General features: G+C 35.9%; 1 protein-coding gene and 2 pseudogenes across 1 annotated transcript; all 3 read right to left on the bottom strand.

Moving 5' to 3' along the window:
- Positions 1-273: 273 nt before the first annotated feature.
- On the bottom strand, positions 274-1125 carry LOC114040447 (olfactory receptor 4K5-like). Its single transcript, XM_027858557.1, has one exon. The coding sequence runs from the start codon at positions 1123-1125 to the stop codon at positions 274-276; it is 852 nt and encodes a 283-aa protein (XP_027714358.1).
- A 6383-nt stretch (positions 1126-7508) lies between these two features.
- Positions 7509-8481, bottom strand: LOC114040446 (annotated as a pseudogene).
- A 10427-nt stretch (positions 8482-18908) lies between these two features.
- Positions 18909-24772, bottom strand: LOC114040445 (annotated as a pseudogene).
- Positions 24773-25717: the final 945 nt, after the last annotated feature.

The raw sequence follows: 25717 nt of genomic DNA, 5'->3' as shown, positions 1-25717 counted from the left end.
CGTTCCATTAACTAAGGTTGAATTCAAACCCAGATCTTTCTGAATCCAAATTCAGTATTCATTTTACTACCCAACAATAAGTACACATGAGAATACATATAATCAATCAATGTATGTCCAAGCCAACAGGCCATAGAGGATGTATGTTTCAATAAAGAGATGGTCTGGTAATGAGGGATATCTCAGAAATCTTTTTGGACTTCAGTTTTCGAGTCACAAGTTTCCTCATGGCAGCCTTCATGTCTTTATTTTTTAATGTGTTAATAATGGGGTTCAAGATAGGGGTGAAATAGTGTAAAATATGGCAAGGACTTTATCCACTGGGTAGGTGGTGAAAGGCCACACATAGATGAAGATGCAGGGCCCAAAGAACAATGTCACAACCATGATATGAGCACTCAGTGTGGAAAATGCCTTAGCCATCGCCACAAAAGACTTATACCGGACAGTGACCAGAATGACTATACATGAAATGGACAAAAGGAAGAAAGTGTTTAAGGAAAGAATCCCACTATTAACCACAATTAATATTTCTATGGTATAGGAGTCAAGGCAGGCAAGCTTGGTCACTCTGGGAAGGTCACAGAAAAAGCTATCCACTACATTGGGGACACAAAAAGGCAAATTCACAGTAAAAGGCAAATTCACAGTACTCATGGTGTGTATAAAACCAACAGCCCAGGAGGCTAATACTAAGTTAGTAAAGACGTGCTGACTCATGATGATCACATAGTGTAGAAGTTTACAGATGGCCACATATCTACCATAGGCCATGGAGATGAGTAGAACCATCTCACCACCAGTGAAGAGGTGAATGAAGAAAATCTGGGCCATGCAGCCATTGAAGGATATGGTCTTGTATTCATTCAGAAAGTCTGCAATCATCTTCGGGGTAGCAAAAGAGGACTGACAGATGTCAACAAAAGATAGATTTCCCAGCAGGAAGTACATGGGAGAGTGTAGGCAAGCATCAGAGGTCACTGTAATTATGATGATAAGATTGTCCAAGATGATCATCCCATACAACATGGAGAAGACCACAAAAAAGAAAAGCTGAAGTTCTTGAGAGCTGGAGAGCCCCAGCAGCACAAATTCCAACACCACAGAGGAATTAGCCCCATCCATGGACAAAGGCAACAGAGTTGCTTAGAGATAACCTTAAGAGAGGAGAAATAGGAGGAAATCAAAATGAATGAAAATAACATTATCCTCACACTTCCCCCTTCCAACAACTTCATACATCTTTCAAATTAATCCTAATTGTGCATAGAGATATTTATTATCACTGATTAGTGCAATTTAGTTCATTTCAAAAAACTTAGATGCTTATTATATACAAGGCAACAGACAAGATGCAATGTTGATTTTAGAGCCAGGAAGACCTATGTTCAAGTCCAACTACTGAGTCAAGCTAGTTGTTTGAACATAGACAAATTCCTTTACTTTTTTTTTCAGTGTACCTTTAATATACTCTAATATTTTTTCAGGCAATCCTCTAATATTATACCTTTCAGATAATATGGATTGATAAAAAACAAATATCACCCTGGAAATTCTCTTAAAGAAATCATAGATTCAACATGCACAAACACCCACACACATATGTATGTATAATTGTGTATATATATATATATATATATATATGTGTGTGTGTGTGTGTGTGTGTATAATATCTATACGTATATATGTATATATATAATATATACATATATGTGTGTGTAAGTATGTATACACACACACACACAAAGAAAACAACAAACAGCAAACAACAAACTCCTAATCTCAAGGAGTACTTTAGGGAAGTTACATTCTCTACACAAAAATCATCAGTAGTTCTCTATTTTTTATTAAAGTTCAAACTCCTTTACCTGCTGAAGTCCTCCATAATCTGCACCACCCTATGTTTCTAGTCTTATTTATATTATTCCCCCAAGTAAATTAGAGTAGCCACTGCCTCACTGCAGGGAAGGCATGATTTCTTTTTTCAATTAAAATGACTAAATGATGCAAATCTGGTGCCTAACATGGTGGCATTCGGATCTATGCAACATCAGTAGGAAGATGTAGAGGTCTACAATTTTTAGCCTATTAGTTAAGTTATGCTTAGCTAAGTTTAAAAATAAAGATATATTGGTAAGAAAGTATCTTAGGCAGACTACACTTCAGAATGAAGTGGCTACATTTGAAACACAGGTCTCAAGTTGGATGACTCATGAAGAATAACTGCTATTATCCCAATTACAAGGGACTTTGATTCTAGTATTTTTGGAGGGAGGAGAAGGGTTTGTCTCAAGTATCACTTTTTTCTTCATTATCTGGAAGTCAAATTCTCCTCTTCTCTGCCTGTAGTTTTATCAGTAACATTATATGAGGAGGTGGAATATATAGGAGACTTAAGGAATCATTCGGGGGAATTTTTTCTTCATGAAAACATAAATAAAAGAGGGAGCTCAAGCGTCAGGACCTGTGTCCAAATTCTCATCCTAATGTTGACTACCCTAGGTGACTTTGGGCAAGTTACTTAACCTTTGGGGGTTTCAGTATCCTTATTTACAAGATGTGGAGGGTTCGATCTAGGAGTTTTCAATTTTCTTTACGTCATGGATTCCTTTGGTGGTCTGGTAAAGCCTTTGGAACTCTTTTTAGAATAATGTTTTTTTGTTGTTCAATCATTTTTCAGTTGCGTCTGACTCTTTGTACCTCTAAGCATAATGTTTTTAATTACATTAAAAATACACTGGATTATGAAGGAAGTCAAGTGTAGTGAGATAGCTTTATTTTTTTAAGTATTTTTAAAAGGCAATTCCATGAATCCCAAGTAAAGATGTCCTGCCTTCTACCTACAGATTTTTAAGAATAATTTAGTTTCAATCATGGGATACATTCATTTCTTGATCCCACTTTCATTCTTGCCCCACCAATATACTATTTGTGGGATCAGTTATCTGTTCATGTATCTCATTTCCACATAGTATAGACACACATGTAGAGGTTCCAAATACAAAGCATGGTTTCCTCTAATTGGAAGAATTCAGAAGTGTCCCAGTCCTGGAGAAATTACCACATGTAGCCTGAAAGTTTTTATCTATCTATCTATCTATCTATCTATCTATCTATCTATCTATCTATCCATCTATCTGTTTATCTCTTATCTATATATATATATATATATCACTAGCTTATCAGTGGTTCCTATTAAATATAATCCATTATTTAACCTCACAGTATTAATGTGAGGATTAAAAGGAGTTAATGTATGTAAAGTACTTTGTAAATCATACAAACAAATGCTATAATTATCAGGTATTATAATAGTGAACATTCCAGGATTGAGCCCAATTCAACTCAACCTTTCAGTCTTACAAACTATTATTTCTCCCATTCTGTCCCACAGAGTAAAACAAGACACCCTATAAAAGACTCACTCCAGTGAAAAAGACCTCCATTGGCTTCATCATATGGGAAACCAAGTGTAAGAAGATTAGGCTGATTAATCTCACACAAAGAAGAAGGAAGCTGGGATCATAGAATCATTGAATGCAGAGCTTGAAAAGGTTTTGGCAACCAATCTGTTTCAACTTCATCATATTACTAATGAGGAAAATGAGTCACAAAGAAGCTAAGTTATTTAACCAAGCTCACATCTCATGAGTAGCAGAGCCAAAATTTGAGCTCAGACCACCTGACTCCAAAGCCAGTGAACTTTTAGAAATTAGTAGAGAAAAATCCTCTGTCAATTTAAGCAACCCCTCCCCCTTTAATGGGAAGCTAGATGGTGCAGTGGATAGATCACTTGACTTGGAACCAGGAAGACATCTTTAAGGGTTAAAATCTAGCCTCAGAAACTTACCAGCTGTGTGACCCTGGGCAAGTTACTTAACCCTGTTTGCCTCAGTTTCCTCATCTGTAAAATGATCTGGAGAAGGAAATGGTAAACCACTCCAGTATCTTTACCAAGAAAACCCTCCAAAAAAGAGTCAGACATGACTGAAACAACTCAACAACAATAATAATGACCCCCTTCCATAAAAGAATCCAATAGAACAGGATCTCCTTTATTAAACTTTGGATAGTGTGTTTTGTATTATACACACAGAGCTGGAATAGGAGAATAATCCTGATCAAGAATATTATGATTATTAACACTGATTTTTCTCCATTAGAATGTTAATCTCCTTAACGAAGTAAGCAACCATTCTTTAAGTGCCTAAATATGTATCAGGCACTGTACTAGACCCTTTACAAATATTAGCAAATTCAATTTTCAGGACAAGCCTGAGAGACACCTGCTATTGTTGTCCCCATTTTACAATTAAAGAAACTGAAACAGAAAGGTTAAGTGATTTGCCCAGGGCCATTGACAGTAAGTGGCTGATATCAAAGCAATCCACTAATCAATAAGAAAAATTTCAAATTATTAAGAATCTATCAAATCCATCAGTTCAGAGGGAAAAATAAATTGAGTGAGTTGCCTAATGTTATACACACACACACACACACACATATATGAAACAAATTGATGAATTTTTCCCTTTTCAACCTGACTTTTGCATATTAGGCAGATATAGCTAGAGGATGTCAAAAGAATGAATAAGATAATGGTAAAAAAAATCTTGTATGTAACATATTTTTCTTTGGACAGTACTTTAGAATATTTTGTAGAGATGCACATTTTTTCAAAGTACAAAATAACTATAATAACAATTTCTGTCTGTTCTGATTTTTAATTTAAAGATCATGTCAAAAGCCTTCAGTGTGCAGGATGGATTCTCTTTCAAAAGTTTATGGGAAAACATGACCAAGAATTGAACAGGATTAGAAGGTGTATGCGTGTGAGTGTGTGTTGTGTATCTGTATTTGTGTGGTAGTGGGGGAGAAAGGTGAAGAGGAGAATTAATTTTCATTGGTAAAGTAAGCATTCATGCAAATAAGATGACAGGTTTATTTCATATTCTGGTGAAAAGAGAGGGAGAGAGAGAAAAAGGGAGAGAGAGAGAGAGAGAAAGAGAGACTTGGAAGATTATCCAGGACTCTCCTTAGGGCATAGATCAGAATAGACCCCAGATGTAGAGTTTCCTCATTCTGTTTGTAACTACAAGAGTTCATCACTGATCTCATTGAAGAAATATAACCTTCTTGCTCACTTTCTTTAAAAAGCATGAATTCCCTTTTTTTATTCACTCCCCCTCCTAAGTCCCTCAGGACCTACTTACTGTCCTACAAAACTTAGTGTCCTTTCAGGAACCATTTGGTAATAAATGAAATGAGACTCTGCTCACAATCTACTACTACTGCAATTCTTTGTAATCTTGTTTTTCCCACCTACCAAATATGGAGCATGTCAGAGAAGTTCTTTCTGGGCTCTAAGAAACTAAGTTTTTCACCTTTTCTAGTATGGGTTTATTTACTTCAAAATATAGACCTTTATAAATGTCTCCTTTTGTAGTGAAATTGGAAGACTGTCAACATTTTATATGAGTGACCAATGAAGCTTTTGAGACCTGTAAACAAACAACAAAAGCTCATCTTGCAATGGGGATTATTAAAATCTTTAACTAGGTTTTCCCAAAGGTGTGCAAGGGGCAACTTCTTAAACTAGAGCTGACAATAAACAGGAATTGTAAGGACAATAGGAGGAAAAGGGAGAGTTATCTCCCCCTCTATCATGATATGATGTGAGATGTGTGGGTCCTGTGCAATTGCAATTACTGCTGCAGGGAAAAAGTGCACCACAGGAGACCTTCTTAGGGAGTAGAAGACCAATGGGGTATGCAGTGTTCCTGCCCCACTTAGTATATGGTGAAGTCCTACTTCAGTCTACGCCCCTCAGATCATCCATGGACTTAAAATGAATCGATGGAACCTCACAAGAATTCAAGATATCATTGTCAAGGCCTGCTCCCAAATTAAAACAATGATGAGAAGTATATGAAGACTTCTTCTTCTTCTAACCAGTCAATCTTAAAAATCCATAATCCAGAGTCTTTTTCATACTTTCATACATCTAACTTAAAGGTAGACCCTTTGCTTCCAGAGTGGATACAAATATTTATTCCCTCATATTTGAATTGGATTTTTCCATACCAAATGGATATATAAAATATACCAATAAATTAATCCTCAAGCATTTATTAAGCATCCAATATGTGTTAGGTAGTAATAATGAGCACTGGGAATACAAAAATAAAAGTGAAATAGTCCCTGCTCTCAAGGAGTTTACATTCTAATGAAGGAGACAGTGTATACATATATACATATGTGTAGAATATGTACAAAAAGAATACAGTGATGTTTTGAGAGGGAAGACAGTAGCAGCTAGTGAAAAGGCAGTTGTTAAAACTCTAGTTACTCAGGATATTGATAATTCATAAGGAAACAGTTAACATTTACCATTGTTCTCTCTATGATAGAGGGGTTCATCAAAATGAATAGTTTCAATGTCACTTCAGGTAATATTTTTGTTATTTCATCTGCACCTATGATTTCATCAGGGTAGAGGACTCCTGATGTAGAATGTCCCTCTACCAGATGAACAAATAATCTATAATTTATGGTCTTATAGAATCAGTTGAAAGGTTAAGTGAGTTACCTATAGTCATACAAATAGTGTCTTAGAATCAGGGTTTAAACCTAGGACTTCATGACTCAGCTTCTGTTTCTTCTTATTTCAACACTATGCCTCAACTGCCTCCTCTCATTAGAAGTTCTCCAATTACCTTTGGCCTCTTTGCCCTTGAACGTTTCTTTCCCTTTCCAGGCCCCAGTGAGGTCCTTCCAGAACCTCTGTTTTGAGGAATGGCCCAGGACAGCCATCCTTTTTATTTCCTCCCAGGGCTCTACATCTGACTCTCTAGACTTTACCATCATACCCCAATGCAGGTATCTCCCTTTTCCTATCCCTTTCTCTCCACCAGGTTTTCAGCTCTCTTTTATGTATTGTTTCTTTCATTAGACTATAAGCTCTTTGAGATCAAGGGCTACCTTTTGGGAGGGCTCATATATATCTTCCCAGCACTTAGCCTAGTGCCTAGAACATAATAAAGGCTTGATCAATGAATCAATGACTTACTGACTCCAAAGTTGGTTCTCTATTCATGACTGTATGTACTGCAAGGAACATTTGTAATATAAGAGCAAAATGTTTTGAAATACCATAAGTATGAATATTTAAAATAAAATAACTTTATCTATTTAACCTATTCTACATAATAAATATATATATATATATATCTTACACATCTATTAATTCATTATCTATCACCTCACTCTCTCTCTCTTTCTCTTTCTATGTAGCTGCAGTAAATGTTTTTATCCACAAAATAGATGAAGTTAGCATGATGTATAAGTAAAAATATTCAGAGATCTGTAGGCAATGATAAAAGATGACCAGCTGATTTTCCCATCTGGCTTATCTTTAACTCTGTTCTTCAGGGTTTCATTAAAAGATGATCAGACTCACAGTAGAGAAGTAACAGATTGCAAGGGAGAAATGGCCATGAATATGGGTTCTAATTATGAGGGGCCCTCATTGTCAAGGACAACTGTGAAAGCTGTCTGGTATTCATGAGTTGACCTCTCAGCTTCTGCATGGCTGATTTCATATCTTTGTTTCTCAAGGTATAGATGATGGGGTTTAAGAGCGGGGTGAAGACTGTGTAAAATACAGAGAGGACTTCATCCACTGGAAAATTTCTGAATGGCCAGGCATAGATAAAGATACAGGGTCCAAAGAACAGTGTTACGTCAGTAATATGAGCTGTTAAGGTGGCACATGCCTTAGCTGTGCTAGCTGATGAGTGTTGCTGCACAGTGACCAAGATAACAGTATAGGAAATCAGCAGCAGTATAAAGGAGGTCATGGCTATAAGCCCCCTGTCAGAAAGCATCATTATCTCTAGAATATATGTATCCACACAAGCAAGTTTGATTACCAAGGGAAGGTTACAGAAAAAGCTGTCTACTTCATTGGGGCCATAGAAGGGTAGGTTCACAGTGAAGGTCAGCTGACTCAAAGAGTGCAGGATTCCAATGACCCACGAAGCTACAACTAAACCTGTACACTTCTGCAAACTCATAATGGTTACATAGTGCAGAGGTTTGCAAATAGCCTCATATCTGTCATATGCCATGGCTACAAGCAGCACCATCTCACCATGAGCAAAGACATGGAAGAAGAATATCTGGGTCATGCAGTCATTGAAGGAAATGCTTTTGTGTTCCAAAAGGAAGTCTGCAATCATCTTGGGTGTGGCAAAAGAGGATAGGCACACATCAATGAAGGAGAGGTTGCTGAGCAAGAAGTACATAGGAGTGTGCAGGGCAGGTTCAGAGATCACTGTGAGAACAATGAGGAAATTACCTACCAAAATAGCAGTATAAAACATGGTAAAAAAACAAAAAGTAGAAAAATTGGAGCTCTGAGGACCCAGAAAACCCCAACAACATAAATTCAGATACTCCTGAATAATTTGCTTCATCCATGGTCTCAAATTTCAAGATTGAGTTAGAAGTTTTCTGTGGGAAATTGGAAAAAGATATGAGAATCATATCATAGGATTAATTATAGAAATGAAAATGCCAGACAAAATCAAAAGACAAATTCCCTTGGCTAACAAGTTGACTTATACTTTTTTTGGGATCCTGCTCAGGACATCCACACACACACACACACACACACACACACACACACACACACACACATTTCAATTTCTTTCATAGGAAGTACATATGCATTCAGGGGTACATCCTGGCATGTTATAGCTATGCCAGCACACACACTAATACTTCATTAATTCACATCACTGAGTTAGAATTTCTGATAATTCAGATAGATACTGTTCTAAAACTTAGTATAGATATGGATATAGATAGACATTGCATCTTTGTTGAGAAAAATAATAGGTTAAATAAAACTGCATTGAGTATGCTTAAACTATTTAGAGAACTTTAATAACAATTGTTCATATAACTAGATATAAAAATACAAGTAAATGAAATGAATAATGAAAAAGAAAGTACCTTATTAGGCCCTTATTACATACTAATTTCCATGTAATTTCTATCTGTTCTTTTGAACTGCTTTGCAAGACCTCTCCTTGCCAGGATTTTGTTAGCCGAGTAGGGAAGTTGTATGTGGCTCAAAGTACATAAGAGAAAAGGATTAAAATTAAAAATGATTAAAAATAGAGTCTTGTATCATTTTGATACTCTCTTTTACTCTTAGCTCATCCTCCATTGATATTGTCAATGTGTACCTGCTTTCATCACCCCACCCCCACCCATAACACTGCAAAGTACCTTGAAAGTAGGATTGGTGTTAATTCTGTCTTTGTATCCCCAGAACTTAGAGGAATGTATTGCACATGGTTAATGTTTAATAAATTCTTGGTCCTTAATAGACTCAAGGAAGTTATCTGGATGACAAAATGATTAAGATGGCTGAAAATGAGATAGAACTTCTTAGAGTATTCTACTCCATCATAGTAGAAAAGGTCAAAAATATTACAAATGGAGACCAAGACTAGAAATCAGAAATCAGGAATTACCCCCAAGATCTTTTGCTGGCTGGTTCTGTGATCCTGAAGAGGTCCCTTAACTACTTTGTGCCTCAGTTCATCTGATTCTGCACATAGTAAAAGCTTACCCTCCATGTACCTCCTCTGAATTCCAGGAGAATCAGACTGTGAAACTGTCAACATTCCCAATCAAACAATTCACCACATGTAATTGTCTTGATGGATCCTTCTTGGGTGACATGAGTAGTGAAAAGTCAGTCTTGTGCCCTCCCTGCCCCACAACACTATTTAAATAGAAGAGAGCATATACAAAGTCTTGCTAAGCATTATAAAAATTCATGTATGAAAAGGAGTAGTACCATATTTTTGCCTTGGTATTGATTGGCACTGTTATTTATTGATTATTCATAAATAAGCTTCATTCATCTTACCATAAGCTGGAAGAGCAAATTTCTTCACTTCTATAAACTCCATTTTTGAGCTATTGACTAATGACCATCAGTATGAGACTGACCAAAGCATAGTCCCTGGGTGACCACTGAAAATTACCATATCTTTTTCTATTGTGGATGATAATTCAGCACACTTGATTGAATCAACCAGAGTATTTGCTCCCCATGATGAAGAGAATAACAGAACTGCCTTATTTGGCTAATTAATATGAACCATTAGAATGATCATTTACACATCAGTCATTTGCTTGGTGACCAGCTATTACAACCATGGAATAAAGTGAATCATTGCTTCATAGAAAAAGTAATAATAATAGCTAGCTTTTCTTTATCACTTTAAATGCAAAGCACTACATATACATATATGTAAACAGATACATATATATATATGTATGTGAGTTTATGTATGTATGTATGTATGTATATAATTTCATTGGATAATATAATAGCAAAAATGCTGGATTCAGAGGTAAAGGACTTGAGTCTGAATTGCCCATCAACCACATACTACTGTGTGACTCTTTGCAAGTGATTTCACATATCCAGTCTTCAGTTTTCTCATCTATAAAATAAGGGGGTTGGACTGGATAAACTCTAGGGTTCCTTTCAGCTCTTAATCTACTATATTTGCAAATTAAGACATGCTCCAAGTCTCTACAGTGATTCTAAATATTAAATGTAAGATATTATGACTATAAGCATCACCATCAAATACTATCACTGAAACACTGGCCCTATTCATGGATTTTAATGAATCTCTCAATAGAATTATTGACATTTAGTATGAGTCAAAGAAAAATGAATTTAATTAAATTTAAGCAACATTATCTAACTACCTATACCAAATATCACTGAAAAGAGATAGTAAACTTGGACATCACTAGAGCTGAGATCAGGGGTGGGAGAAGGAGTTGCCTAGTTTGTAATACATATGGGATATGATGATTCAATTCTTAGAATAGCTCTTTGTAAGTGAACATAATTAATGCCAGAAAATCACATTCTTTACATTCATGTAAGTGTATATTCTGTAAATCAAGAGCACCAGCAAAACCTTAAAGTCTCTTTTAGACAGTAACACACAAGTGCCATGATTTTCAAAGCTGAAGTTGGAGAAGCAGTATCTAAGCTAAATGCTTTGTCATACTCTGTGAATCTCAATATCTTAATCGACAGGAAAGGACTCTCATTTTAAGATCAGACATTCAATGGCATAAAGAAAAATAAGTAGAATTCACAATTTGATAATGACTGGGTTTAAGAAGGAAAAGAAGCAGAAAAATAAAAATAATAGCTGTGCAAAGGTTTAAGTCCACAGATAGCACACATTAATTTTATATTATTCCAAAAAGGACACCATAGAAAGCATTTTTAATGTATATAGGATGCATATGTATATTTGTAATGGGAGAGTGGAAGGAGAGAGAAAACAGAGAGAGAAACAGAAAGAGAGAAACAGAGAGAGAGAGAGGGAAAGAGAGAGAGAGAGAGAGAGAGAGAGAGAGAGAGAGAGAGAGAGAAGACTTACAAAGGTCCTTCAGAAGTTTCCATATGGATTCATTAACAGTGTGGTTATTTGTCGATTCTGTTCCTTTCAGACACTGTAAATGAATAAATTGAGCTACTGTAGTTTTAATAAATAAGTACTCTTCCCTTAATATCATTGTCTTCTTCTCATCTGGCCCACCCAGCTTCTTTGTTGGGTGATATAAACAGGGAAGGTGGAGTAGCTTTTGAATTCTATTCATTCATTGGAAGGAAGTTTTTTTTTTCCCCCAAAGATATTTTGCCACTAGTTCTCCAGATGTTTCAGAATAATAATAATCTAAAAGCTATCTCTACATAAACTTCGAATAACCTTTTTACCTACATGTTTATTTCTTCTGTGTCATTACCACATCTGTTTATCTGTCTTGTGATTCTCAAAGGTTATGAATAGTTCCCAATAGTATATATTTCTGAGATACTTTTAGGGAGTATAAACTAAATTCCCAGGGTCATTCTTCTCAGTAAGATCATAGATCAGATATTCTTAACTTGTGTGTGTGTGTGTGTGTGTGTGTGTGTGTGTGTGTGTGTGTGTCTGTGTGTTAGACAACTTTGACAGCCTGGTGAAGTCTTTGGAATCTTCATAGGGGAGGTGGAAGTGCTTAAAGAAATGTAAATGTAAAACATTAATAAAAATTAAAGATGCATTTTTACAATCCAAGTTCCCTGATCTCCTGAAGTCTATAGAAGGACTCTCTGATTCAAGGTGTAAGCATCTTGCCCACAGTTACACAGCTTATTATATCAGAGCCAGATTTTGAATCAAAAGCTTCCTGACTTCAGGTACAGTTCCCCATCCACTGTGTAATGTTGCTTCTTGATTTTATATGCTTATTTCAGAGACTATTAACAATTCAGAAAATATAAGTTTCATAGTATATGAAGAAGCAGTTTTCAGATGAAGAAATTGAAGATACCTATAGGCATATGAAGAAGTGCTCTAAATCACTTTTGATTAGAGAAATGCACATTAAAACAGCTCTGAAATACCACCTCACACCAATCAGATTGGCTAATATAACACAAAAGGAAAATGATAAATGTTGGAGATGGTATGGGAAAATTGGGTCACTAATGCACTTTTGATGGAGTTTTGAATTGATCCAATGATCCTGGAGAATAATTTGGAACTAAACCTGAAGCACAACCAAACTGTGCACACCCATTGATCCAGCAATACCACTACTAGGTCTATATCCTAAAGGGATCATAAAAAGAAAAAGGACACATATGGTCAAAAATATTTATACTGGACCTATTCATGGTGGCAAAATATTGGAAATCAAAGAGATGCTCATCAACTAGGGAATGGCTGAACAAAGTGTGGTATATGAAAGTAATGGAATACTATTGTGTAATAAGAAACAATGAACAGGCAGATTTCAGAAAAACCCGGAAAGATTTGCATGAACTGATACAAAGTAAAATGAGCAGAACCAGGAAAACATTGTACATAGTATCAGCAACTTGGTGTGATGATTAACGATGAATGACTCAGCTCTTCTCAGCAACTCATATCCAGATAAAGAACTGATGGACGATGAATGCAGATTGAAATATATTTTTTCACTTACTTTATTTTCTCATGTTTTTTTTTCTTTTGATATGTTTCTTCTTTTACAACTGTGACAAATTTGGAAATATATTTTACATGATATCACATGTATAAACTATATCTAACTGCCTACCATTTTCAGAAGAGGGTAGAGGAGTGGGAAAGGGAGAGAAATTTGGAACCCAAAATCTTGTAAAAATGAATGCTAAAAATTGTCTTGATATATAATTAGGGTAAAAATAAAATAATACTTATAAATATAAAGAAAAATGTGAATTGGACTCACCCTTCCCTCCAAAAAAATTCTGGAAGAGCTCAAAGAAGATTTGAAAAATAAAATAAGAAATAAAAAAACTAATAATAGTAAAAATAATAAACAGCTTTAGCAAAGCTGCAAGTTATAAATAAACTCACATAAATCATTCGGCATTTCTATATATTATCAGTGAAGCCCAACAGCAAGAGATAGAAAGAGAAATACCATTTAAACTTATTGTAGACATTATAAAATATTTAGGAGTCTACTTCCCAAAGTAAACCCAGGAAGTATATGAACAAAATTACAGAATGCTTTTCACACAAATAAAGTCAGATCTAAATAATTGAAAAAACTTCAGTTGTTCATGGGTGGGCCGAGCTAATATAAGAAAAATGACAATTCTACCTAAGCTAATTTACTTATTCAGTGCCATACCAATCAAACTACCAAAAAATTATTGTATAGAGGTAGAAAAAATAATAACAAGATTCATTTGGAAGAGCAAAAGTTTCAGAATATCAAGGGAACTAATAAAAAGAAATGCAGAGGAAGGTGACCTAGCCATTCCAGATCTTAAATTGTATTATAAAGCAGCAATCATCAAAATTGCTTGTTACTGGCTAAAAAATAGAGTGGTGGATCAGTGGAATAAGTTAAGTATGCAAGACACAATGGTCAATGACTATATTAATCTATTACTTGATAAACCCAAAGACCCCAGCTTCTGGCATAAGAACCCACTCTGTGAGAAAAAATGCTGGGAATATTGGAAAAGAGTATGGCAGAAACTAAGCATTGATCAAAATATCACACCATATAACAAAATAAAGTGAAAATGGATTCATGATTTAGATATAAAGGCTGATATTATAATCAAACTGGGAGAGTAAGGAATAGTTTACCTATCAGATTTCTGGAGAACAGAAGAATTCATGACCAAACAGGAGATAGAGAAAACATGAAACATATGAAAAACAAAATGAATAACTTTGATTACATTAAATTGAAAAGTTTTTACAGAAAGTTACAATGCAACTAAGATTAGAAGGAAGGTAGAAAATTTGGAAAGAATTTTTACAACCAATGTCTCTGATAAAGGCTTCATTTCTAAAATACATAGAGAATTACGTCAAATTTATAAGAATACAGGTCATTCCCCAATTGATAAATGGTCAAAGCATATGAACAGGAAGTTCTCAGATGAAGAAATTAAAGCCATCTATAGTCATAAGAAAAATACTTTAAATCACTATTGATTAGAGAAATGCAAAATAAAACAACTCAGAGGTGCCACATCACATGTATCAGATTGGCCAACATGATAAAACAAGAAAATGATAAATGTTGGAGAAGATGTGGGAAAATTGGAATACTAATGCATTGTTGGTGGAGTTGTGAAATGATCCAACCATTTTGGAGAGCAATTTGGGACTATACCCAAAGGGCTATAAAAATGTGCAGACCCTTTGACCTAGTAATAGCATTTCTAGGGCTATATCTCAAATAGATCACACAAATGGAAAAAGGACCTACATGTACAAAATTATTCACAGCAACTCTTTTTGTGGTGGCAAAGAATTGGAAACTGAGAGGATGCCCATCAATTGGGGAATGGCTGAGCAAGTTGTGGTACATGAATGTGATGGAATACTAGTGTGCTATAAGAAATGATGAAGAGTCTGACTTCAGAAAAACCTGGAAAGACTTGTATGGTCTGATTCTGAGTGAACTGAGCAGAACCAAGAGAACATTGTACACAATAACAGCCATGTTGCATGATGACTAACATTGATAAACTTAACCATTTCTGGCAATACAAAGGACTATGACATCTCCAAAGGCCTCATGATGGAAAATGCTATCCACATTCAAAGACAGAACTATGAAATTTGAATGTAGATTGAAGCATACTATTTGCTATTTTTTTCTCTTCTGTTAATTTTGGTTCCTCTTTCTGGTGGTTCCTCCTATTGGTTCTAATTTTTACTTACAACATCACTAATGTGAAGATATGTTTAATAGGAATGTATATGGATAGCCTATAACAGATTGTGTGCTGTCTTGGGGAACATGGTGGGGAGGAAGGGGAAGAAAAATTTCAAACTGAAAAGCATATGGAAGTGATTGTTGATAAATCAAAATAAATTAATAGTAATAAAAAATAAAAAATGAAAGTTGTTAAAAAATAAAATAAGAAACAGAAGAAAAGTTAGGAAAAGATGCAAGATGCAAAAGAGTCATGACAAAAAAGTCAACAGCTTGGTAAAGGAGAAACAATAATACTGAAGAAAATAATACCTTAAAAATAGAAAAGGCCGAATGGATTGACCACATGGAAAAAGAAAGACAAAAATGCACTGGAAGTAAGAACTCCAAAAAAAAATAAAATTGGTCAAATGAAAAGGGAAGGATAAAAACTCACTGAAAAAAAGCCTTAAAAGGTAGAATTGGTCAAGTGGAAGCTAATGACTCCAAGAAAACAAAACTAAAAGACAAAAAAAGAAAATGTGAAATATGTCATTGGAAAAGCAGACTAACTGGAAAAATAAATCAAGGAGAGATAATTTTAAAATTATTGGATTACCTAGAAGCCATCATCAAAAAACAGCCTCAACATTATCTTTCAAGAAATTATCAAGGAAAACTGCACTGATATACTAGAACCAGGATGTAAAATAGAAATTGAAAGACTCTATTGATCACTTTCTCAAACAGATCCCAAAATGAAAACTTCCTGTAATATTATAGGCAAATTCCAGAGCTCCTAGGTTAAGGACAACATGTTGCAAGCAGCCAGAAGGGAGTAATTCAAATATCATGGAGCCACAGTCAATATAACCCAAGATTAAGCAGCATCTACCTTAAAGGATCAGAGGGCTTGGAATAAAATATTCTGTAGGGCAAAGGAGTTAGGATTACAACCAAGAATCACCAAGCCAGTAAAACTGAGTATAATCCTTCAGGGGGGAAAATGGATATTCAATGAAAGAGAGAACTTTAAAGGATTCCCAATGAAAAGACCAGAGTTGAAAAGAAAATTTGAGATTCAAATAGAAGATTTAAGAAAAGCAGAAAAAGATAAACAGGAAAGAGAAGTCATAAGATATTCACTATGGCTAGACTATTTACATTCCTACATACAAAGATAATACTTGTAACTCTTAAGAATGTTATCATTATCAGGGAAGTTAGAAGGAGTGTACATAAATAGAGGGCACATGTGCGAGTCAAATATAATGAAATTATATCTAAAAATAAAATTAAGGGGTTAGAAAAATAATACACTGGGAGCAGGGGGATGGGAGAGGTGGAATGGAGTAAATTATCTTACATAAAAGAAGCTTAAAAGAGTTATAAGGTGGAGGGGAAGATGGGAGAGGTACAGGGGGAGTACTTGAACCTCATTCTCATTGGAATTGGCTTGAAGAGGGAACACTCACTTAATTGGGTACAGAAATCTATCTTCCCCTACAGGAAAGTAGGAGGGGAAAGGGATAAGAGAAAGGTGAGGCTGAGAGAAGGGAGGGTAGATTGGGGAATGCAAAAGAAGTAAAACATTTGAGGATGGACAGGGTAAAAGGAGAGAGACAATAGAATAAATGGGAGAAAATAGGATGGAAGGAAATACACAGTAACCATAACTGAAAAAAAACTGACAAGTTGATATGATAAAGGCCTCATTTCTCAAATATGTAGAGAATTGAATTAAATGTATAAAAATAAGAGCCATTCATCAATTGATAAACGGTCAAAGGACATGAACCAGCAGTTTTCAGACAAAGTAATCAAAGCTTTCCATAGTCATATGAAAAAATGCTCTAAGTCACTGTTGATTAGGGAAATGCAAATGAAACCAACTCTAGGGTACTACCACACACCAATCAGATTGGATAATATGACAAATGTTGGAGGAGATGTGGAAAATTGAGACACTAATGCACTGTTGGTGAAGTTGTAAACTGATTCAACCATTCTAGAGAGCAATTTGTATCTAGGCCCAAAGGGCCATAAAATTATGCATCCCCTTTGACCTGGCAATACCACTACTATGTCTGTATCCCAAAGAGATTTTTTAAAAAAGGAAAAGAACAATATATATATATATATATATATATATATATACACATATATATATACACACACACACATATACATGTGTATATGTATATACATATATGTATATACATCTGTATGTATATGCATACACATATATGTATATAATATATATTATATGTGTGTATGTATGTGTATGTATACATATATATGTATGTATATTTATACTCACATACATACCAATTGGAAATTGAGAAAGAACTGAGGGAGTCTGAATGCAGATTGAAGCATTCTTTTCTTTAAAAAACTTTCATAATTTTTCTTTGGTTTAAAAAATTTGTGTTTTCTTTCACAACATGACAAATATGGAAATATGTTTTGTATGACTGCACATGTATAATCTATATCAAATTGCTTGACTTCTCAAGGAGGAGGATCAGAAAGAGGGAGAGAGAGAATATGGACCTCAAAATTTAAATAAAAACAAATGTTAAAAATGTTTTTACATTTGATTGGGAAAAATAAAACATTAAATTAGTACAACAAAAGGAAATGTCTGGAGTTGAGAAATAAAATATATATGGGAGGGGACAAGTTCGATGTGTAAGAAAACTGGAAAAATAAAGGATTCTAGGTTATGAATGGTTTTGAATATAAAACAGACAGTTTTACCCAGAAGGAAGAGTAGAAAGATATTCAATGTACTATGTGAATCAGGGATGGGACAGGTATTTATTCCTATACTCAGAAGAAATGTTAAAAATTAAAACTTACAACAACATATTTGACAAAAACAAAAAGCAACAATAACAGCAACAGGATTCTATAATATGATTACTCTTAGAATCTACTGAGAATATGATACTTAAATCCTATCAATATATAGCACTTTATAAGCTTGATATTTAGTAATTTCATATTTCACCTTAGTTTTACATTCTTCAAATACTGAATACATTTTAATTGGCAAAACAACCAGTCGTTGACCGACCCTTAGGTTTGTGGTCAACCTCTTGAATAACCCTGTAGTAATTGTTAGGGGTTCATTTCCTGCTGCCACACCCACCCCCAGTTCCAACTAGATAAAACTTCAGAATCCCTAAAATGTGTAATTTTCTTCGAGGCCTAAATGTGAGGAAGTTAAGTGGCACAGTGAATAGGGAGCAGGACCTTGAGTCAGGAAGACCTGAATTCAAATCCAGAGAGATTTGGTAACTAAAGAGAATAGTTTTGGTGAAATAAGAAGGTTGGAAGCTAGATTATAAGAAGAGAGTGAGAGGAGAGAAAGCCATCAACTTCTTAAGCAATTTAATGCCAAAGTACAAAAGAGATATAGAATGATAATTACCAAGGGTGGAAGAATCAGATGATAGTTTTTTGATAATGGAGGAGCTATAGGCATGTTTGCAGGCAGCAGGAAAGGAGTTAGTAGACAGGGAGAGACTGAAGATAAGTGATAGAGTGGGCAATGAAGGGGATGATAAAGGGGGCAATCTGTTGGAAGAGACAGGAAGGATTGGGATCACTTATGCAAGTAGAAGGGTTTGCCTTAGTAAGGAGTGAGGCCATTTCTTCATCTGAGAAAGAGGTGGAGGAGACTGTGAGGAAAGGTATATGAATGATATGTGAAGAAGCAAGGAAAGGAGGGAGTTCACAGAAAATGGCCTCACCTTTTCCCTGTAAAATATGAGGCAAACTTCTTAGCTGAGAGTGTGGGAGTAGTGGGAGCCATGGGAAGTTTGAAGAGTGATAAAGAGGTTTGTAAGAACCACTATGGAAAGAGGTATACTGAGTTGACAAGGGAAGTATAGATGGATTGACTAGTAGCAGAAAGGGCCCAATTGAGGTTGTGCAACTTTAATTTGTAGTAGACCTCATCAGAATGATTGTGTGATTTTCTCCATCTTCATTAGGCAGCAAGTGTGTAGGAGTGAAGGCAGAGGATTGGGAAAGTGATCTAAGGCTGAGGCTTGCAAGCATGTGATCAGTGATATTATAAGGGGGCAAGGGATTCCAGAGAGGAGGACACTGTAGAATTGAACTGGTTTGCCAAGGAATCAAGGTGAGGAAATGAAGAGAGAGGAAATGTAGCCATAATGGTTTGGGATAGAACTAAGGGGTCAAGGAATTAGGGATCATACTGTGGATAAAGAGTCTGGTAAGGGAAAGCAGAGGGATATGTGGAAAGTCAAAGAATTATGGTCAGATAGGGGGATTTAAGAATGCTTGAACATGAAGGTGGTGCATATGTGGGTGACTGCAAGATCAAAGGCATCACCATCTTTGTTCATGGCTGAGGTGGACTGTGGGGATATTGATTCATACACAGACAAAACACTTTGAATAGGAATTACATGTTTCATAAATACCTGTTCTAGGAGCCTCTCATTTGATCTTGTTTTCCCAATTGCAGTGATTGTGCATCATCAGGTACAAAAATATGATAGATGTGTGATACTTAAATAAACCCTATTAGCAATTTATGAAATTCTGCTGGATCTGTGTAACAGCAGCTGGAAAGAATTAGATTGGGGCAGCTAGCATCAGGAAGATGAGTTCACTCAGGAAGCACTCAGAAAGTGAGTTCAAATCTCGCCTGATACTTATTAGATGTGTGACCCTAGGTAAGTCACTTGATCCTGTTTACCTCAGTTTCCTTATCTATGAAATGAATTGGAGAAGGAAATGGCAAACCACTTCAATATTTTTTCCAAGAAAACCTCAAATGGGGTCATGAAGAATCAGACACATTTGAACAACAACAAGAATTAGATTGGGACATTTCATGAAATTTTTACTCTAATTTCACCATCCCTTGTAGGTTACCCTTCTCAGTTTTACATATAAATTTTTAAAAAATTAAGGAAAAATTATCATAGGAAAGAAAGAAGAGAAGAGTGGCTCAAATACATATCAAAGTCTGTTCAAGGCATTGTGTTAGTCAAAACTGGGGTCAGCTGAAAAATCTGCCTGTCACTTACATGCTGGGTCTTCACTTTCTGCATGGCTGTCTTTACCTCTTTATTTCTTAGAGTGTATATTATTGGATTCAATATTGAAGCAAAAATAGTAGAGAACACAGAGAAGACTTTGTCCACTGGGAAGCTGCTGAAAGGCCAGACATAAACAAAGATGCAAGGTCCAAAGAAGAGGGTCACCACAGTGATATGTGCAGTCAATGTAGCACGCGCCTTAACCATACCAGCTGATGAATGATGTTGTACAGTGACCAGGATGACAGTATAGGAAATAAGTACAAGTAGGAAAGAGGTCACCCCCATTAGACCACTGTCCAAGAGCATTAGTATTTCTGGAACATAAGTATCAGTGCAGGCAAGTTTAATGACCAAAGTAAGATCACAATAATAACTGTCTACTATATTGGGGCCACAGAAGGGCAAGTTTATAGTGAAGGCCAGCTGGCTCAGGGAGTGAAGGATCCCAATGACCCATGAAGCCACCAGAAGCCCTATGCATTTGTTCAAACTCATAATGGTTATATAGTGTAAGGGGTTTGCATATAGCCACATATCTATCATATGCCATAGCTATAAGGAGCACCATCTCACCACCAACAAAGACATGAAGCAAGAATATCTGGGCCATGCAACCCTCAAAGGAGATGGTCTTTAACTCTGCAAGAAAATCAAAGATCATTTTGGGGGTCACATAGGTAGCCAGGCATGTTCAAGAACTGAAAGGTTACTCAGCATCATATACATGGGTGTGTGTAGGAGAGGTTCAAAGATCATTGTAAGCACAATTAGAAGGTTTCCCAGAACAATGGCCAAATAAAGGAAAATGAAGAGTACAAAGAAAAGAATCTGGAGCTCCCACGAAGTGGAGAGTCCAACCAACACAAATTCAGTGACACTTGAATGATTTCTCTGGTCTATTACTTCAGGCTGTGGCAGTTACCTAAAAGGAAATGAATCAGAAAGACAAATTTATATTAAGGACATGAAAGGAAGCACCCATTCCTAAAGATCATATTTCATTTATATAGAAATTTAATTAAGAATATTTTTTCTGCTATCCAGATCCAAAGAAAGAACTATGAAGTTTGAATACAAACTGAAGTGTACTATTTGCTATTTTTTCTTCTATTTTATTTTGTTTCCTCTTTCTGGTGGTTCCTCTTATTGGTTCTAATTCTTTCTTACAACATCACTCATTTGAAAATATGGTCAATAGGAATGTATATGTATAGCCTCTATTAGATTACGTGTCATCTTGGGGACAGAGGAGGGGAGGGAGGGAGAGAAAAATTTGAAACTCAAAAGCTCATGGAAGTGATTGTAGATATGTCAAAATATATTTAATTTTTTTTAAATAATAGTGTTTTCTACAAATATTAAGGCACTCTACCAGGCAATAAGGCTACAGAGAAAAAAAAGAGAGTGCATTGGAATAGTTCCTACTTCAAGGAGCGAGGCAATGTACCGTGCACAAAAATCAATTAATATAAGCTGTATTGAGAAAAGAAAGATTGAAATGAAGTTGTGAGAGAGTAAAGAAAACTTCATGGAGGAGGCAGCAACTGAAGTGAACCTTGAAAGCAGATGAAGTAGCCATGCTTTGGGGGTAGCAATGAACTGGGGGAAAGTATGATAAGTGTCCATCAGTTGGGGAATGGCTAAACAGTGTGGTGCAAGAATGTAATGAAATATTGTTGTACTATTAGATATTGTGAAAAGGAGGAATTTAGAGGAGTGAGAGAAACAAACACATGATAATTGCAACAATGTAAGTGGAAATATCTAAGAACAAAAACTGAAACTGAAAACAGTATAATTATCATTAGCAAGCTTTTCCATGAGAAAGAGAGAAAATTGCCTTCTCACCAAAAGTGAGGGCTTTTACTTTACTTTTTTTTTAAATTTTTTTTAATATTTTTTTATTTTCTTTTATATTTTTTTAATTTTTGTTTTCTTTTTTTATACTATGATTTTTATTTATTTTTTCTTTTCAGCATTTACTTACACAAGCTTTTGAGTTCCAAATTTTTACCACATTTCACCCCTTCCCCCACCCCAAGATGGCATGCATTCTGAATACCCCTTCCTCTAGTCTGCCTTCCTTTCTGTCTCTCCCCCCCTTCCCTTATCCCCTTCACCTTCGATTTTCCTGTAGGGCAGGATGGATTTCCCAGTTGCATATGAAAACATTTTTTTTAAACATGTGTTTTTAAAAGTTTGGGTTGCAAATTTTGTCACTTCCTCCCTCCCCGCCAACCCTCATTGATAAGGCAAGCAACTAAATATAGGTTATATATGTGCAATCATGCAAAACACTTCCATAGCAGACACGCTGTAAAAACTAACTCTATTTCCCTTAATCCTATCCCACCCCCCCATTTATTCTATTCTTTCTTTTGACTCTGACCCTCCTCAGAAGTACTTGCTTCTGATAACCCACTTTCCCAATCTGCCCTCCTCGCTATCATCCCCCTACTCCATTGTCCCCTCCCCTGCCCCGTATTTTCCTGTAGGGTAAGAAAGATTTCCATACCCAATTGAGTGTGTATGTTTTTCCCTCCTTAAGTCAAATTCTATGAGAATAAGATTCACTCATTCCCTCTCACCTTCCCCCATTTCCACTCTGCTGTAAGAGACTTTTCTTTTCATTTTTTTTGTGAGATAATTTACCCTGTTCTACCTTTCCCTTTCTCCTTCTCCTTGTATAATTCTCTCTCACCCCTTAATTTTATTCTCCAGATATGACCTCATCATCTTCAACTCATCCTGTGCCCTCTATCTCTCTATCTCTCTGTCTATCTATCTATCTATCTATCTATATATATATATTATATATATATATATATATACATACATACACATATAATTTTTTCCCTCCCACTACCCTAATACTGACAAAGGTCTCATGAGTTACAAATATCATCTTTCCATGCAGGAATGTAAACAGTTCAACAATACTAAGTCTCTTATGAGTTTCTCTTTCCTGTTTACCTCTTCATGTTGCACTTTAGTCTTGTATTTGAAAATCAAATTTTCAATTCAGCTCTGGTCTTTTCATCAAGAATGCCTGAAAGTCCTCTATTTCACTGAATAACCATTTTTCCCCTGCAGAATTATACTCAGTTTTGCTAGGTAGGTGATTCTTGGTTGTAATCCTATCTCCTTTGCATCCCAAATATTAGAGTCCATGCCCTGTGGTCCCTTAATGTAGAAGCAGCTAAATCTTTTGTTATCCTGATTGTGTTTCCACAATACTTGAATTGTTTCTTTCTGGCTGCTTGTAATATTTTCTTCTTGACCTGTGAACTCTGGCATTTGGCTACAATATTCCTTGGAGGTTTCCTTTGGGGATCTCTTTCAGGTGGTGATTGGTAGATTCTTTCAATTTCTATTTTGCCCTCTGGTTCTAAAATATCAGGACAGTTTTCCTGGATAATTTCTTGAAAGATGATGTCTAGGCTCTTTTTTTGATCATGGCTTTCAGATAGTCCAATAATTTTTAAATTCTCTCTCCTGGATCTATTTTCCAGGTCAGTTGTTTTTCCAATGAGATATTTCACATTGTTTTCTAATTTTTCATTCTTTTGGATTTGTTTTACAGTGTCTTGATTTCTCATAAAGTCACCAGCTTTAAAATGCTCTATTCTAATTTTTAAGGAAGTAGTTTCTTCAGTAATCTTCTGGACTGCCTTTTCTATTTGGCCAATTTTGTTTTTTAGGGCATTCTCCTCCTCATTCACATTTTGGACCTCTTTTGCCATTTGGGTTATGCTATTTTTTAAGGTATTATTTTCTTCAGTATTTTTTTGAGTCTCCTTTAGCAAGCTGTTGACTTGTTTTTCATGATTTTCTTGTAAAAATCTCAGTTTTTCCTCTACTTCTCTTACTTGCTTCTCAAAATCCCTTTTGAGCTCTTCCAAGGCCTGGGATTGATTCATATTCTTCTGGCAGGCTTTGGATGTAGGAGCTTTGGCTTCATTGTTTTTTCTGGTTGTATGTTTTGATCTTCTTTGTCACAAAAGTAAGATAATACAGTCTGATTCTTTTTGAGCTGTTTACTCATGATCCCGGCCAATTACTTGAGTTTTAAACTCTCTGTTAAGGTAAAAGTATGTTTCCAATGTGGAGAATGTACTGTCCCAAGCTTCTGGGGTTTGTACAGCTTTTTTCAGAGATACTTCTAGGGACCTGAAAATTTTCACTTCTTCCAAGGCACTATGATAAGGCACGAGGTGTTTTCTCTCCACCGGCACAAGAAGCTTCACTACACCATGATTCCGCCTCGCTCCAGGACTGCCAACAAGAACTATGACCCAGATCAAAGCATCAGTAAAGCAATAGATTCCTGCCTCTACACTGGCAAAGAGTTCCCTACAATCTCCCTCTGATAAGCCGCTCGATTCCCCCTCAGTCTGGGGGCCGGAAGCTCAGGAAACAGCCACGGCCCTGGGGGCAGCTGAGACCTAGCTCCTTCTCTCACCTCAGTCACAGACTTTTCCCACTGTCCTTCCAAGCTGTCTTTGGCATTCCTGGGTTTAGAGGTCTGGAAACTGCCACAGCTGCCCATGATTCAGTCCTCTGAGGCCTGCTCCAGATAAGCTGTGGCTGCGTGCCCAAGCCAAACTGTGCTCCTCTCCCAGCCCAGTGAGGTACATCTTTCTGATCAACCATCCAGGCTGGAAATTTGTTTCACTCTGTCTTTTTGTGGGTTCTCCTGCTTTAGAATTTGTTTAGATCCATTTTTTTATAGGTATTTGGAAGGGTTTGGGGGGAGAGCTCAAATAAGTCACTGCTCCCCCCCCCATCTTGGCTCCACCTCCCTAAGTGGCTTTTAATGTAGAACATGGCATTTACTATCAGATGGTGATGATCTGATGCTTTTTTTTGCTGTACTCTTCTGCATTTTATTTTTTGTTATAAGGGATGACTCACCAAGTTGGGGGTGGGGTGGGTAGGAGAAGACACATATTTAGTAGAGAAGGTCATTAAAAATAACAAAAATAAATTCAACAAAGGAAGGAAAAAAATTACAAGTTTTAGATGCTATGATCCCATGAGTAAATTAAATTGAAGCTAGGTAAGCTGTATGATGCACTACAGCAGCAGAAAGTAGCACTAAAACTCACTCCTTTCAATCTGTTACTAATTACCCTATTAGTTCTCTTATCTCACATTTCAAACCAATGAAGAAGTGTATTTTGATAGTTCCCTATAAATTACTAAATTTTCAACATCTCTAATTAACCAATCAATTATCAGCTTCTACTCCAGTTTAATAAATTCATCTATTGAATGAAAATCTCTCTCTCTCTCTCTCTCTCTCTCTCTCTCTCTCTCTCTCTCTCTCTCTCTCTCTC

Source organism: Vombatus ursinus, unplaced genomic scaffold (genome assembly GCF_900497805.2).
Source record: "Vombatus ursinus unplaced genomic scaffold, bare-nosed wombat genome assembly UNPS02013169.1, whole genome shotgun sequence".
NCBI classification, from domain to species: domain Eukaryota; kingdom Metazoa; phylum Chordata; class Mammalia; order Diprotodontia; family Vombatidae; genus Vombatus; species Vombatus ursinus.
Note: the sequence above shows the minus strand (reverse complement) of the source record. Positions and strands in the feature narration are given on the sequence as shown.